At 42.7% G+C, this 17,092-nt stretch overlaps 2 protein-coding genes across 14 annotated transcripts in view; both read right to left on the reverse strand.

The window, feature by feature from the left end:
• Window positions 1-1,717, reverse strand: part of PIAS2 (protein inhibitor of activated STAT 2) — a 103,974-nt gene extending 102,257 nt beyond the window's left edge. For 5 of the 13 annotated variants that reach the window (XR_011462462.1, XR_011462461.1, XM_070361754.1 and 2 more), the window contains exon 1: window positions 1,517-1,716. Coding sequence is in view for 6 of the 13 variants with exons in the window: in XM_070361754.1 (XP_070217855.1) it covers window positions 1,517-1,540 (24 nt within the window). In the remaining 7 variants the exon portion in view is untranslated. Of the gene's footprint in view, window positions 1-883; window positions 1,229-1,286; window positions 1,403-1,516 lie in introns of those variants that run through there. The other 8 variants (XM_070361752.1, XM_070361751.1, XM_070361753.1 and 5 more) reach the window with 4 other exon arrangements.
• A 6,074-nt stretch (window positions 1,718-7,791) lies between these two features.
• Window positions 7,792-8,291, reverse strand: LOC102280739 (small ribosomal subunit protein uS12-like). Its single transcript, XM_070361601.1, has one exon. The coding sequence runs from the start codon at window positions 8,264-8,266 to the stop codon at window positions 7,835-7,837; it is 432 nt and encodes a 143-aa protein (XP_070217702.1). The 5' UTR covers window positions 8,267-8,291; the 3' UTR covers window positions 7,792-7,834.
• Between the last annotated feature and the right edge of the window lie 8,801 nt (window positions 8,292-17,092).

A 17,092-nucleotide genomic window follows, 5' to 3' on the forward strand; every position in this document is an offset into this window, starting at 1 on the left:
CAAAAAAAGCTTAGAAGAGGACAAGTTACCTATACCCATTAGTACACAAAAACTAAGACAATATTGCAGATACAAATAACCACAAATTTCAGTATCCTCAATCCACTCTACATCTAATGCATTAATTTACAGATGAGGCTCAGGCCTTGTTGTTTCAAAAGCTCTACAGGTGTTATTAGCTCTACAGCTGAGACTCACCCTTACACTTAACCATATGAACACCCTTTACCTAGTATCAGGTTCTCTGTATAAACTAGCATAGTGCATAAAACGTATTAACATACTTTTCACTGGGAATTAAGTAATTTTTGAAACAGCTGGAGAGAAAATGACAGGCACTATTCAAACCAAAACAATTTACCTTTAGATCAGAGCCATGAATACGTTCTTTTGCCGATGTTCACCAAACCAGCCAGGTAACCCGCCAACATCCCTTCCCCCAATACACCCCACTCCCAAATTCCGTAATAAACATACACACTGAATCTTTTGCCAAATTCCACTTTCTTATTCTGAAAAAGTAACGCTAACAACACACGTCTATGTTGTGCAAACTGATCGCAGTTAAAAGTTTCTATTCATCCGTTCTTTTAAGACTATTTATTTTTTAATCAGATTTCCGTCCTTAAGGATCTTATTTATGCCGTCAGTAACTCAACAGTCCATAAAAAAAAAAAAATTTGGCTCGTTTATCACAATTCTGTTTCAGTTAGGGCTTTGAAGGTTATCAGCTTGGGGGAAAAAAAAAAATATATATATATATATCTTTTCCATTCTAACCGCAACACAGCCCATTTCAAACCTCTACTCTACAATACAAGCGTATCAACAATAAAGTTATGACCTTGTTCTCATGACAACACAGACTTTGCGGAGTTCTTACCCATAGTACTAAGAAAAACACCAACGTTTAAGGCCGATGACGAAAGGCAGGATTCCCAAAAGACGACGCTCCTCTCCAAGACGTGCAAGGAGCACTGGTGGGAGGAAGGGGCCTTTCTCGTGACAGATCGTCCTGAACAGCAGCATCACCCCAAGGAGAGGGAGAATTCTAAAAGCAACTTCACGTTTCCGAAAACAGCCTCCCACTCAAGTGAGTGGCCCGGAGACTGAGGAATCGCCAGACACGTACACCCCTCGCGAAGGTGGAAAAGCAAACCCTACTCCCGACTTCATCCCTTAAAATAAATGGGGGAAGTTGGGTCCCCACGAGCCCCTGGCGGGAGCGGCCGCGGCCCCTCGCGCCAGGTGTGCGTACCCCCGACGGACCCCACGGGTCGGCTCACCCTGGGCCCCAGGGCCCGCCACCCCTGCGCGGCCCGCGCGTCCTCCGCCGCCGAGCGCTCCCCCCACGGCCGCGCGGGCGCCTGCTCGGACGCCGGCCAGGCTCGGGGCTCCGGGCTCCGCCAACCGCTCCCCGCGAAACAAGAAGGTGGCAGCCGGCGACGTTGCGGTTTCCCCGCCTCCCCTCCCCCTCCCCGCGGCCTCCGCTCTCCACTCCCGCGCCCCCGCTTACCCTCAACTCCTCGAAATCCGCCATTTTATACCACCCGCGGGCGCCGCCGCCACTGCCGCCACAGCACCCCCGCCCGCTACCGCCAACAACGCCGCCGCCACCACGGCCGCCGCCGCCGCCTCCAGCACCATCCTGCACTGGGGGCCGCTAAAGACGCCGCGGCCGCCGCCGCCGCTGCCGCCGCCGCCGGGCCCGTCACGTGATGAGCGCTGGAGCCCCGCCCACCGGCGAGCGCGGCCCCGCCCATCCAACCCACAGCCTTCCGCCCGCGTCTTCCGCCCGCGCCGCGCTGTCCTCGCCCGCTGGTCCCCGCCCTCTCCCGCGGCCTGCCCGCCTTCCCGCACGCCTTCCGGCCAAGCCGGGCCGGTCGTCGTGCAGCCCTCTGCCCCCGGTCCCCGGCGTGGATGCCAGGCACCAGTTCCTGAAGCGCTGTGGAGACTGCAGCGTTACCGGAGGGCCTGGGCGGAGGGAGTGACGGAGAAGAGGAGGTGGCCTGGGACTCGTGACTGGAACATTTCGGGAAAATTCTTACGGGGCCCTTCTACACGGTGGCTGTGGACAGAGAGGTCCACCCAAAATAAAGGCATCCCCTGGGTTAGTTGCGGCGGAACAACCTAAACGTGGATGTTGGATAAGCTATTGTTCCCATCTCATGGTGCAGGGTTGGTAAGACCTCTTTGGGTTGCCAATAGCCTCAAAGTGCTAACATGGCTAGTTCTTTCTGACTTTGAAGGGCGACTGAAAGTCAAGGATTGCAGAGTTGAGCGGGTTGGGGGAGGGTAGTTGGAGAAGTGAAATAGGAGCGCGCCCAGAAGGGCCCTGATAGAGAGGGGTCAGGGAAATCAGATAGGTGGGAAAGATGAAATGCCAGAGGCAGATAGAGAGGGGTCAGGGAAATCAGATAGGTGGGAAAGATGAAATGCCAGAGGCAGAGATGATGGAAGTTTCACCTCACCCTTGAAGTGCTGACCAAGGATGAGACAAGGTGCTGAGTCAAGCTGGTCAGAAATTCGCTGGACCAAATCTGGGATTCAGATTTCCTTGAAGAGGTGGATGAAGCCCATTTCAGACACCTAATGTTGACCCCTGGACCAAAAATAGTTTTCCAGTCTGACTTTTCACCTAATTGCTGCTCATCTTTCAGATCTCAGTTTAAGTATCACTCTTTCAGAAAGACCTCTTAAACCCACATGGCGCTTGTGCTGTTCTTAGTCGTTCAGTCGTGTCCGACTCTGCGACCCCTATGGACGGTAGCCCCGCAGGCTCCTCTATCCATAGGGCTTCTCCAGGCCAGAGTACTGGAGTGGGTTGTCATGGCTCCGCCAAGGGATCTTCCCAACCCAGGGATCGAGCCCTGGTCTCGCGCATTGTGGGCGGGTTCTTTACCACCTGAGCTGCCGGCGCCATTTTCTTTCAGATCCCTCTCTGACGGCTCATAGGACCGGAACCTTTCCCTCCTGATGTTTTTACATGATAATTGTGTAGGTCCCTGTGTAATTATTATATAAATAATTATTGTTTACCTTTTTTCCTTTAAAATGTTTTTAAACCCACGGGGGAACCTGGTGGGCGGCCGTCTAATGGGGTCACACAGAGTCGGACACTACTGAAGCGACTTAGCAGCAGCAGCAGACTAATAACTGACAGATGCCTGAAAAATTGTTGTCCTCCTATTTGTTTAGTGAGTAAAAGAATGAACAGTATCAGACTAGCTGCTGCTAAGTCGCTTCAGTCATGTCCAACTCTGTGCGACCCCATAGACCGCAGCCCACCAGGCTCCCCAGTCAAAACTAAGTCAAACTGAGACCACAAAAATCAATGGTGGAATTCTGGCTTTCTACCATTGATTTTTGTGGTCTCAATTTGACTTAGTTTTTATTTTGGCTTATTCATCTTAGGCCTTGATTTCCACCTCAGAGTTTAACATTGTTCAACAGACATTTAAGTGAAGGCCTATGTGGTCTAGGAGGTTTAGAGGAATATATGAATAGAATACAATACAGCCCTTCCACCAAGGCACTTAAAACCCACAAGAGGCACTGACACGCAAAACCAAGAAAAGCCACGCTACAATTACTGAAGTGTTCATTGTAGGGTTGGGTAGCTTTGCCTGCAAAAGAGTCTAGATGCTGTCTTAGACTGGCCTAAACCACTACTTGGTCTCACCAGGCCAGATTACTAGTTGGGCGTCTTTCCTAAACTATGCTCCCTAATATTCATTCAATATTTGTTTAAAGGAAAGGCTGAATGGTAATGGGTAAAAAGCAAATCTCTTTTTACTGTCATAAACAATTTAGCTCTGATCCAAATTTGTAAATCCTACTCATCAAAAGAAATCTCTGCACTTGGTTGGATATAACTTCTTTGTAGTGTGACATAATACATCCATGGATGAGACTTGAGGAAGGAGGTAAGTACCAAAGTCTCACTGTAGGCCACATACCTAACTACCACACCTGCCATATGTAGAACTGTTCCCCTAGAGGAATTCCATTTAATACAATTTTCTCCTCATTACATTTTTAAGTGATTAAATATGTTAACACTGTTTATGGATTGAGGTTCTAGGCAGTTACCTGGCTGGACCACCCCCTTTATCTAGCTCCCATTAAAAACATAAGTATTATAATTAAAGTTTCCTAAGTTTATACTACACAGACTCAAAAGTCTCACAAGTAGCTTTTCCACATATTAGCTGTCTTAACTATGGCAAAGTCTCAATTCCGTTTTTCTAATCTATTCCAGACCTCAGGATGTTGAAGAATTAAGTGAGATCAGGAATTTTACTATACTTTATAAACTTACCTTTGATAGGTGATTGTTTTTGTATTTAAACAGCTGATAAGCACACACCAAAAGTATTAAGCACTTAATATCTATATGATATATTCTAGTACTTTAGAAAAGAAGATTCTTTTCTAGTTGGATGATGCATGAGATACTGAATTTACTTTCCAAGCACCTGTCTTAATCCTTTCCCTGCCTGTCTGTACATCCATCAGTCTCTTGATCTCAGTATCTCTCATTTGGTTTCCATTGACTTCTTCATTTTTCCCTGTATCTGTATTCAAGGCTCCTACATAGTTTCAAGCCACCTTTCTTTGCCAAGCGCACATCTATTTTAATCAGATTTCTTCACACCTTTTGCATTCTGCCTTAGCCTTTACTGAACAGTATGAAAAGAAAATGAACAATGAATTTATATTTTATATTCCCATTTTTAACACAAAATTTGAAAGCATAACACGATAAATATACTTTCCAACAAGGTTCAGCAATTATTAATATTTGAACAATTTTTATTAAGGTATAGATAACATAGATAAACCCTCATATCTTAAGTGAACTATTCATTTAGTTTTGAAAAATGTTTATCAAGACACAGCACTTTCATCACCCCAGAAAATTCCCTCCTGCACCAGAAATAACCAATGATCTGATTTCTAATACTGTAGAGAGAATTTTAAAATGAGACTAACTTCTTTATTTATTTTAAAATACTGTCATAACCTCAGTGCCAAAACCAGACAAAAATTAATTATCCTATCTAACATATAAGCAGATTTTACCCCAGTAATGCAAGGATGGTTTTACCCTAGCTTATATGTTAGAGACTTGGTAACTTGGTACAACTCTACAACTGAGAACAAAATTCTGGATTTAGAAAATCATTAGCAAGTGCCAAAAGTAAAGAGTTATCCAGACAAAATCCTAGAAGGCAATATTCCAGACATTTAAACTGAACATTTATCCTGAGGAATTTGACAATCCAAAAGTAAAATCTATAAACTGGGACTTCCCTGGTGGTTCAGTGGTGAATCCACCTGCCAATACGGGAGACAGGAATAGCGGGTTAAATCCCTGCGTCAGGAAGATCCCTCGGAGAAGGAAATGGCAACTCCCACTCCGGCATTCTTGCCTGGAAAATCCCATGGACAGAGGAGCCTGGCGAGCTGCAGTCCATGGGATTGCAGAGTCAGACACGACTTAGCAACTAAACAACAAACTGAAATATAACTTGCAAAGTCCAATAAACAACCCCGATATTTAATACAAGACCCCACAGAGTAAAAATAAACCGGAAATGTCAGCACGTCCACAAATTGCATTCAGTTTTTCTACTAATCAGTAAATCTCACTCCTTGAATATTGAAAAATAGGTCCAGGATGGTACTCTACATACACTGGGCAGAAACAAAAATTCTCTCCAGGTAAAGATCTTATCACCCCAAACCTCAAATTAACCTACAGATAATTTTCCAAGTTAAATGACCAACACGTAATCAAAAATCAGAAAAAGACTGCAATAAAAACATGCTTACACAAGTAAGTAAATTAACAAGCAAACCTTGAAAAAAATTATAGATACTATAGAATTAAGAAGTTAAAGACTTCAATGGATAGGTTTAATAGTATATTACACACAATTTAAAAGAATAACTGGAACATGTTAGAAGACTAGAATGAAGCTAAGGGAAACAAAAAGATGGAAAATGTGTAAGAAAATGTTAGACATAAATTTGTGACAGAAAAGATAATGTTGAAAAAGTCTACCAAATGTTTTCATTGGAGTCCTCAAAGAGCAAAAAACCAAAATGAGGCAGAAGCAATATATGACAAGATAAAATTGGAGATTTTCAGACTGATTAAAAAAAAACCCACTGTGGGTAAAGTGTTAACAAAACCCTTTTCCTTTCCGCATGAAAACTTGACCTTCAGTTAATTTTCTAGCTCTTTTCACCTGGAAACATAATAGAGGTTTATGAGAAAAATGACCTCTGATTAGTAAATTGCCTCTGGACCAGGAAGAACTATAAATGGTCTACATTTATAGACCTGATGCAGCTACCATATTAAGGACTTAATGAGTTCAGTTCACCAGCAAAACACAGCAATTTTAAAGGTGTATGCACTTAAATGACATGTCCTTAATATATCATACAGAACTACAATGAGAAGTAAAACAAAACCCCACAAGTATAGTGAAGCATTTTACCATACTATCTCAGTAATTGATACAAAAAGCAAACAAAATCATTAAAGATACAGATTTTTGGAACTGCATAATTAACAAATCTGACTCGGTCACTACAAATAATGTGCGTGCATGCTCAGCTGCTTCAGTCGTGTCCGACTCTGCCACCCCATGGACTGTAGCCCCACCCCCACCCCCACACCCCGGCTCCTCTGTCCATGGGATTCTCCAGGCAAGACTACTGGAGTGGGTTACCATGCCCTCCTACAGGTGATCTTCCCAACCCAGTGATCGAATCAGCATCTCCCGCATTAACAGGCGGATTCTTTACCTATTAAGCCACCTGGTAAATCTCCCACAAAGCACGTACACTCAGACCCTTCTTTCCCTCCTCTGAGAAAATGGATTGAGAGAAGAATGTGCCTTTCTCGCTTTCAAGTAAGCCACATGCCTTGTGTGCAGCTTTATCAGAAGAATTTCATATGATTAATAAAAGACGGATGACTGTTTTTTCCTAAAGTCACCAGGAGAAATCCTTGTCCAAACACTGCAGTAGCTCCCTGCCAGGTGGGGTGCGCTGATTTGTCCCCAGGTCCCAGTTCTGATCAGACTCAACCATATCTGTCTGAGGTGGGCCTGTGAGAAGACCCAGAATGGGACTTGCAGAAAATGCATTATTTTAAATACATATGGAACATTTACCAACGTTGAGCATGATAGGGGAAGCCTTCTACAATTTAAAAAATTGTGATAAAATATACACAACCTAAAATTTACCATCTTAAACCCTTTCAAGTGTACAATACAGTGCCATTAAGTATAGTCACATTTTGTACAACCATCACCACCGTTCATCTCCTGAACTCCTTTCACCTTGCTAAACTGAAGCGCTATACTCACTAAGCAGTAACTCCCTATTCTCTTCTTCCCCCCAACCCCTGACAAACACCATTCTGCTTTCTCCTTAACTTTACTCTGCTGCTGAGTCGCTTCAGTCGTGTCTGACTCTGTGCGACCCCAGAGACGGCAGTCCACCAGGCTCCCCCGTCCCTGGGATTCTCCAGGCAAGAACACTGGAGTGGGTTGCCATTTCCTTCTCCAATGCATGAAAGTGAAAAGTGAAAGTGAAGTTGCTCAGTCGTGGCCGACTCCTAGCGACCCCATGGACTGCAGCCTGCAAGGCTCCTCCGTCCATGGGATTTTTCAGGCAAGAGTACTGGAGTGGGGTGCCATTGCCTTCTCTGTGGAATGTCCTACTTAAGTAGAATAACACATAAAACATATCCACCTTTTTTTTTTTGGTATAGGAAAATTTATTACTATCGTGCTTTCATCATCAAAATTTATGATCTTGGTCTTTCCTTCTTACCTTTGTATAAAGCCAAAAGAGAGACATTGGCTACTTTGACAACCTTAAAGTGGACTCCAGGAATGTCACCAACAGCATGACCTTTGCGACCAAATCCAGCAACCAGAACTTCATCATTTTCCTCAATAAAATTCAAGCAACCATCATTGGGTACCAAAGCAGTGATTTTTTTGCCATTCTTGATTAGCTGAACCCTGACACACTTCCTGATGGCAGAATTTGGCTGTTTGGCTTCAACTCCTACTTTTTCCAGCACAATTCCCTTGGCGTGAGAAGCGCCGCCAAAAGGGTTGGCCTTCAGGGCTGTGCCCAGATGGGCTTTCTTGTACTGCTTATCATGCCACTTCTGGTCTCGTTGGTGGCTTCGGAGCTTCCTGGCAGTACGAAGACCGCGACACTTGCCCATCCTGCCGGCGCCACGGGCCTGAGCGAAAGAGCAAAACATATCCACCTTGACTTGATTCTAGGTACCTCATATAAATGGAATTACATGGTATGTGTCTTTTTGTGACTGGCTCATCCATAATGTAGCATATGGCAAAATATTCCACCTTAACTTTACTCTAGGTACCTCATATAAATGGAATTACATGGTATGTGTCTTTTTGTGACTGGCTCATTCATAATGTAGCATATGGCAAAATTTTCTTCTCTTTTAAGGCTGAATAATATTCCATTGTATGTGTATACCATATTTTGTTTATCCGTTTATCTGTCCATGAACAATTAGGTTGTATCTTAATCAGATTGGGTTAATGAAACGACATACCACAGACTGTGTGGCTCAAACAGTTAACATTTATTTCTCATAGTTCTGGAGGCTGGGACATACAAGATCAAGGTGCTAGCATTTGGTGTCTGATGAGGCTCCCCTTCCTGGTTTGCATTTGACCATCTTCTTACTATTTCCATAAGTGATGGGGAGAGAGATCTCTGGTTTCTTGATCTTATAAGGGCATTAATCCAATCCTAGGGCTTCCATCTTCATGACCTCAACCAAACCTAATTACTGCCCAGAGGCCCCACCTCCAAATAGCATCACAATGGGGATTGAAGCATCAACAAATGGGTTTTTGAGGGACACAGACATTGAGTCAATAGTAGGTTGGTTCCACTTTTTATTGTGACTAATGCGAACAAATCTCTCTCCTAAATCCTGCTTTCAATATTGGGGTGTATATACCCAGGAGTGAAATTAGTGGATCATATGGTAATTTTATTTTTTGAGGAGTTGTCATGTTTTCCAAAGCAGCTGTGCCATTTTACATTCTTGCCAGCAGTGTGCAATGGTTCCAACTTCTCCACATGCTCATCCACCCTTGTTATATTCTGGTGTTTAATACTATCCATCATAATAGGTATCAGATGATATCTCCTTGTTGTTTGATTTGCAATTCCCTAGAACATTTCATGCAAAGATGAGCTCGATAAAGGACAGAAATGGTATGGACCTAACAGAAGCAGAAGATATTAAGAAGAGGTGGCAAGAATACACAGAAGAACTATACAAAAAGATCTTCACGACCCAGATAATCATGATGGTGTGATCACTGACCTAGAGCCAGACATCCTGGAATGTGAAGTCAAGTGGGCCTTAGAAAGCATCACTACGAACAAAGCTAGTGGAGGTGATGGAATTCCAGTGGAGCTATTCCAAATCCTGAAAGATGATGCTGTGAAAGTGCTGCACTCAATATGGCAGCACATTTGGAAAACTCAGCAGTGGCCACAGGACTGGAAAAGGTCAGTTTTCATTCCAATCCCAAAGAAAGGCAATGCCAAAGAATGCTCAAACTACCGCACAATTGCACTCATCTCACACGCTAGTAAAAGTAATGCTCAAAATTCTCCAAGCCAGGCTTCAGCAATATGTGAACCGTGAACTTCCTGATGTTCAAGCTGGTTTTAGAAAAGGCAGAGGAACCAGAGATCAAATTGCCAACATCTGCTGGATCATAGAAAAAGCAAGAAAGTTCCAGAAAAACATCTATTTCTGCTTTATTGACTATGCCAAAGCCTTTGACTGTGTGGCTCACAATAAACTGGAAAATTCTGAAAGAGATGGGAATACCAGACCACCTGATCTGCCTCTTGAGAAATCTGTATGCAGGTCAGGAAGCAACAGTTAGAACTGGACTGTTAGAACAGTTAGAACAACAGACTGGTTCCAAATAGGAATAGGAGTTCGTCAAGGCTGCATATTGTCACCCTGTTTATTTAACTTACATGCAGAGTACATCATGAGAAACGCTGGATTGGAAGAAACAAGCTGGAATCAAGATTGCCGGGAGAAATATCAATAACCTCAGATATGCAGATGACACCACCCTTATGCAGAAAGTGAAGAGGAACTAAAAAGCCTCATGATGAAAGTGAAAGTGGAGAGTGAAAAAGTGGCTTAAAGCTCAACATTCAGAAAATGAAGATCATGGCATCTGGTCCCATCACTTCATGGGAAATAGATGGGGAAACAGTGGAAACAGTGTCAGATTTTATTTTTGGGGGCTCCAAAATCAGTGCAGATGGTGACTGCAGCCATGAAATTAAAAGATGCTTACTCCTTGGAAGAAAAGTTATGACCAACCTAGACAGCATACTGAAAAGCAGAGACATTGCTTTGCCAACAAAGGTCCATCTAGTTAAGGCTATGGTTTTTCCAGTAGTCACGTATGGATGCGAGAGTTGGACTGTGAAGAAGGCTGTGTCAGAGAATTGATGCTTTTGAACTGTGGTGTTGGAGAAGACTCTTGAGAGTCCCTTGGACTGCAAGGAGATCCAACCAGTCCATTCTAGAGGAGATCAGCCCTGGGTGTTCTTTGGAAGGAATGATGCTGAAGCTAAAACTCCAGTACTTTGGCCACCTCATGAGAAGAGTTGACTCATTAGAAAAGACTCTGATGCTGGGAGGGATTGGGGGCAGGAGGAGAAGGGGACAACAGAGGATGAGATGGCTGGATGGCATCACCGACTCGATGGACTTGAGTCTGAGTGAACTCCGGGAGTTGGTGACAGACAGGGAGGCCTGGCGTGGTGCGATTCATGGGGTCGCAAAGAGTTGGACACCACTGAGCGACTGAACTGAATTGAACTGAACTGAATGGTTAGTGATATTGAGCATCTTTTCATGCACTTATTGGCCTTCAGTATAACTTCTTTGGAGAAATGTCTATTCAGTCCTTTGTGCATGCATGCGAAGTCGCTTTAGTCATGTACGACTCTTTGTGACATATGGACTGTAAGCCTGCCAGGCTGCTCTGTCCATGGGATTCTCCACGCAAGAATACTGGAGTGGGTTGCCATGCCCTCCTCCGGCGGATCTTCCAGACCCAGGGATCGAACCCAGTCTCTTATGTCTCCTGCATTGGCAGGCAGGTTCTTTACCACTAGTGCCACCTGGGAAACCATTCGTTCCTGTACTCATTTTTAAATCAGGTTATTTGGTTTTTTTGTTTCTGAGTTTCAACAAAATTTTAAAGGACCGGAAGCTGCTACAAGTCTCTTTTACTTCTCTATGACAGAGATTGTCTTGAAACAGTGTTTTATCATCTCTCAGGCTCTGATGAGATATAATAAGCCATGATGGGGTCTTCCCCGGTGGTTTAATGGGTTAAGAATCCTCCTTGCAATGCAGGGGACTCAGGTGTGATCCCTGTTCAGGGAACTAAGAGCCCACATATCTAGGAGCAACTAAGCCCCAGCGCTTTGGAGCCTGAGCACAACTGGAGAGCCCATATGCCACAACAACTGAGCCTGCAAGTCTTAACTAGAGAGTCTGTGGACTGCAGCAAAAGATCCACATGATGCAAGGAAGATCCTGAGTGCCCCAGTTAAGGCTGGACGCAGCCAAATAAATAAATAATTAAAAAAAAGAAGCCATAATGACTGTACATACCCTTGATATTATGTGATGAGAATGGCAGTTTACCTCTGTGATCTTCCTCTCAAAACACGCACATGTGTGAGCTAAGTCAAGCTCACTTCAAGTTAAGTCACTTCAGTCGTGTCCGACTCTTTGCTATCCTATTGACTGTAGCCCGCCAGGTTGTTCTGTCCATGGGATGTTCCAGGCAAGAATACTGGAGTGGGTTGCCATGCCCTCCTCCAGGGGATCTTCCCAACTCAGGGATCGAACCCACATCTATTAGGTCTCCTGTGTTGGCAGCTGGGTTCTTGACCACTAGCACCACCTGGGAAGCCCCCCTACACACACAACACACACATCCCCAGTTTAATCATGGGGAAAGTTATCAGGCAAATCTCAGTGAAGGAGCATTCTACAAACCATTTGACCAGTATTCTTTAAAAGCGTCAAGGTCATTGAAAATAAGGAAGTGAGAGAAACTGTCACAGCAAAGAAGAGTCTGAGGAGACACAACAACTAAGCATGATGTGGAAGCAGTCCATATCCCTTTTGGCACCAGGGACTGGTTTCATGGAAAATAATTTCCCCATGAATAGGATGGGGGAGATAGTTTGGGGATGATTTAAGTACATTGCTTTTACGATGATCTGACATGAAGCAGAGCTCAGGCAGTAATGTGAGCAATGGGAAGTTCTGTAAACGCAAAAGAACCAGCTTTGCCCACTACTCACCTGCTGTGCAGCCTGGTTTCTAACAGACCATGGGCCCATACTGGTCCATGTCCCAGGGTTGGGGACCCTTGTAATATGATATTCTGGCTGGATCCTGGTATAGAAAAAGGATAATGTATAAGAACTAAGGAAATCTGAATCAAGTGTGAACTTTAGTACTAACGACTCAGTATCTGTTCATTAGTTGTGACATGCATGTGTGTGTGCCAAGTTGCTTCAGTCATGTCCAGCTCTTTGCAACCCCATGGACTGTAGCCCACCAGGCTCCTCTGTGCATGGGATTCTCCAGGCAAGAATACTGGAGTGGGTTGCCATGCCCTCCTCCAAGGGATTCCCAACCCAGGGATTGAAAGCCTGTCTCTTAAGTCTCCTGCATTAGCAGGTGGGTTCTTTACCACTAGCACCGCCCGGGAAGCCCAGTTGTGACATACATTAACACAAGACGGTAACCACTGCATAGTACAGGAAACTCCACTCAGTGCTCTGTAATAAACTACATGGGCAAAGAATCTGAAAAAGAATGGATATTTGCATATGTGTAACTGAATCACTTTGCTGTAAACCTGAACTAACACAACATTGTAAATCAACTACACTCCAATAGAAGATAAACGTTGACATTTTTAAAAGATGCTAATAATAAAGGAAACTGGAGTATACAGGAGGGAACTGTGTTCTATCTACAGAACTGGAATCTAAAACCTATTTTATTTGTCATAAAAAGATTTCAAAAAAAAAAAAGATTTCAAAATTAAATTTGTCAATGATAGAAAGAGACTGGCTACTGGATTTTTAAAATATAATTTCAACTTTTGAATGATTGAAAAATACAAAATATCTTAAATTGTGTCTGCAAGAATTTGAAGATATTGTCATTAACATGTCTTGACCAGGAAATACAGACAATTCAAACATTAAATCTGACCACAGAAGTCCTCTCAAGCTTTTCATTAAAACTCGTGAAGTTTTCTGTTTGGAAGTTTTAAACAAATTTAAGATTTACATTTTCCTTAATACTTTAGTATTCCATTTTTCTTATAATAAGAAAAAAGTAATGATCTTTTTCACCAAGCTCCATGTGTAGACATTCCTAGACCCCCTCCAGTTTATGAACATGCCTCAGAAATATTATTATTTTTTTTGTGTGCATGATCTGAAAAAGGTTAGGAAGCACTAACTTAGAGAAACTTTTATACATGCACATGTGCACCAGGAGATATGTACAAGAATATTTATTACTTCACTGTAACAGCAAAAAATTAAAAATAACTTGTCTGTCAAGGACAGAATGACTATATGTATTGTAGTGTGTTCCTGCAAAAGAATGCTATGTTTAGAGTATGAAAGAAATGAATAAGCCAGAATTGCATATATGAATATGGACAACCCCCTAAAAAATGCTAAGTGAAAAAATCAAGCTGTAAAAGTTACATACCTTTTATATAAGTTTTGCAAAAGGGGAAAATAATGCTGTATAGTTATGGATATGTAAATACATGCTAGAAGTTCGAAAACATACACGCGAATGATGAGTATTAAAACCAGGAAAGTGGATCCCTCTGAGAAGAAGGGACTAGGATCTGGAGGCTATTCTTGGGGGGTTTACTATATTTGTAAAGTTTTCTCTCAAAAAAAAAAGATCTGAAGCAAATATGGCAAAATGTTAAGATATGATAGAATTGGAAAGTAGGTATCAATCTATTATCCTCTATACTTGTGTGCTTGAAATATTTCATAATGCAACAAAACACATAAACGTCCTAACTCTGATCATTCTTAACTACTTCGCGGCTACTGCCACCGTTGTCCTGGGTGACCGCAGTTGCCAACTGTCTTTCTATCTTGCTTTTTATCTTGTTCCACTCCAATCATTCTCCATGTAATAGCCAGGATGACTTTTTATAAATATAATTCTGATCTCACCATCTCCCTATTCACAATCTTTTAGCAGGTTTACAGCACTCTAGAAATAAAAATTAAATTCCTTACCTCAGCCCACAGACCCTATTTATCTCTCACATTTAGACCTCATTCTTCCTCCTCTGTCATTATTTATTCCCTCAAACTGTGGAACTTCTTACTACCTCACATTATATTAATTCATGGTTTACAGGTACAGTTCTTCCCAGAGTCCCCACCCCCTTTAGAATATAAGTTCCTTGAAGGCAGGGACTTTGTTTTTCACTCCATCCCCATTGCCAAGAACACCATTTGATTCATATGAAAGCATGAAATAAATATTTTCTGGATTAAAGAATAAATGAATGATTATTTCATTTTCATTCAAATAGAGGAAGAATAATACTTCAGTGGTTAAAAATGATATAATCAAACACATGGAGTCTGAAAATGACAGGTTACACTCTCAACAATAACAAAAATTGCAAATATTCATTAACCACTCATTATGTGCACTTCCATGCACTGGAACCACATACATTGTGGGGTACATATGAACCTTGCTTTCCTCCTAGGCCCTGCGAACCTATTTGAGATATGGGAACCTCCTCCCTAGCCACAGCTGATTGGATCTGGAGGAGAGGAAACTGAGAAAGACCCATCTGTTAGCCAGAGGGAAGTGATCAGTTTCTTTTTCTTGAAAATCTATGCTGAGTGACGTGTAGGGCTAAAAAAGTTTAAAGATGAGTCATGTTAATGGCAGGACATTTTTGAACGAAAGGAACAGCTGCTAAGGTCCCTGAAGCTGCACCGGTATCTGCCCTTTCTGAACCGTGCTGTTCAGTGTTTCTTTGGCTTAATGACATAAATTACCCCACTATTCTTCCAGAAAAATCCACTGCCTTCATTTTTAAAACTAATATAGGTAAGTTACTTTGTTTTGTTAATTATTCATTCTCTTAGAAACAAACAAAACTAACAATCTCTTAATCAAGGAAACCTGACTAAGGCAATCTTTTCCACACATGGTCCACTTTCATTCTGAGAAGGTATTACTGTTCCCATTTTACAGATGAGGAGACAAGGCTTGAACATGTGCATGTCCAATACCTTTCCTAAAATCATACAGCAGTAAACGATGGGGCAAGATTCCTATCCTGGTCTATGTGGCTGCAGGAATGGAAGCAGGAAAACTGTTCACAGGTCAAGTTAGGAAGACGGGGCAAACATTTTGATACCATTTAGGGTAAATTAGAACATGACATTGATAACAGAGACAGAGTAAAAACCAGATTTCATTCTATTTTTGGATAAGATCCAAAAATATTTTGTAAATTTATTTTGTAAAACCTCTCTATTCTTATATTTCAACAACTGTTGGCAGAGAGACATTTATACCAACACAGAATGCCTATGATTAAAACTTTTTCCACCGACAGAGTTGATAGTTTTAAAAGAATGACAAGATGCACTTTTTTTTTAAAGGATATGTTCTTTTTAAGCAACATAAAAAATAATTTTAGGGGAGCAAGTGGGCAAGGGAAATTGTTGTTTTATCTCTTTCCCACCTGCTGCAGCAAGGGCCCCAATAACACTTTGCCTGAATTTCTTGTCTGAACTCTAGTCACTTTCTATTGATCGAGGAAGGCCAGGAACACTGGCCATTACCAGCTTTAGGGCTCACAATGTAGGACAGTTGTGCCCTTCTGGGGAGAGGTTCTTGGCACCTCCTGGACCACTGGATGCAACTTCCCCATGGGTGACAAGTGGCCACCTGACCATCTTGTTTCAGCTTCACCGAGGTTGGGAAGTCTGGCTTCCTGGCTTCTGGGGGCCTCAGTACCCGCATTCAGACAATGCTTTTCCCTCCAACTTGTCCTTTTCCTTCTTCTGAAGCCTCTTTACTTGTTCTCTCTGCCTCTCCTCTCTCTGTTCCATCCTTTTGAGAGAGTAGACTTCGGGCAGCTACAGCATCACTTTTCAGCTTGTGAGACCTGGCCCCTCTAGCTGGCAATGGCTCACCTTGATGGGTGACAAGCAAAAGTGGGAGAGGTGTGTCTTACACAGATGGTTCATCAGGCTCCCCCTGACAGGAGTGATAGAGGCTTAAATCTCATATTGTGTAGTCCTACCTTTCTAGTAATCTCATCTTTATTTTGCTGTTGTCTCTTTTCCTTTTTTCAGTCTTCTCTGTCCCTCCTTTCTTTACCTCTCTCTTGATCCTTATATTTGCACTCCTGTCCCCTTTATCCTGAAAACTTCTTGTGTCTTTAAGTTTTTGTCATTGGTTTGTTTGTTTTATGTAGTTTTGTCTGGCCAAGTGCTCCTGCAATTCTCTGCCAAAATTGTGGGCATAGTGGAGCATTTAAATCTTGAAATACAACTGCAGTTCTCATTGCCTGAAACTCCAGCCTTGAGTTACTCTGTGGGATTTTAAAGAACAAAAACAAAAGAAAGGAGTTTGTATTTTTCCCTCTTCTGCTTTTGCAATATAAGTGTTCTACCTGGGCTGGAGGAGCTTGCATTTCTCTCCTCTCTGCCATTGCAATGCAACTATTCTTTCTGCCTGAGCTCAACGGGGCTTGCATCTCTGTTCTGGGCCTTGGAGTGTAATTATTCTGCTTGGGCTTTCAGGAATTACCTGACTCTTCTGAGGTGCCCCAGACTGAGGGGGAAAAAAGGGACCATTTTAAATTCAAGTGGGAAAACTCTGGTTCTGTCCCACCAGAATCAACTTGTG

This window comes from Bos mutus, chromosome 24 (assembly GCF_027580195.1).
Source record: "Bos mutus isolate GX-2022 chromosome 24, NWIPB_WYAK_1.1, whole genome shotgun sequence".
NCBI lineage: Eukaryota > Metazoa > Chordata > Mammalia > Artiodactyla > Bovidae > Bos > Bos mutus.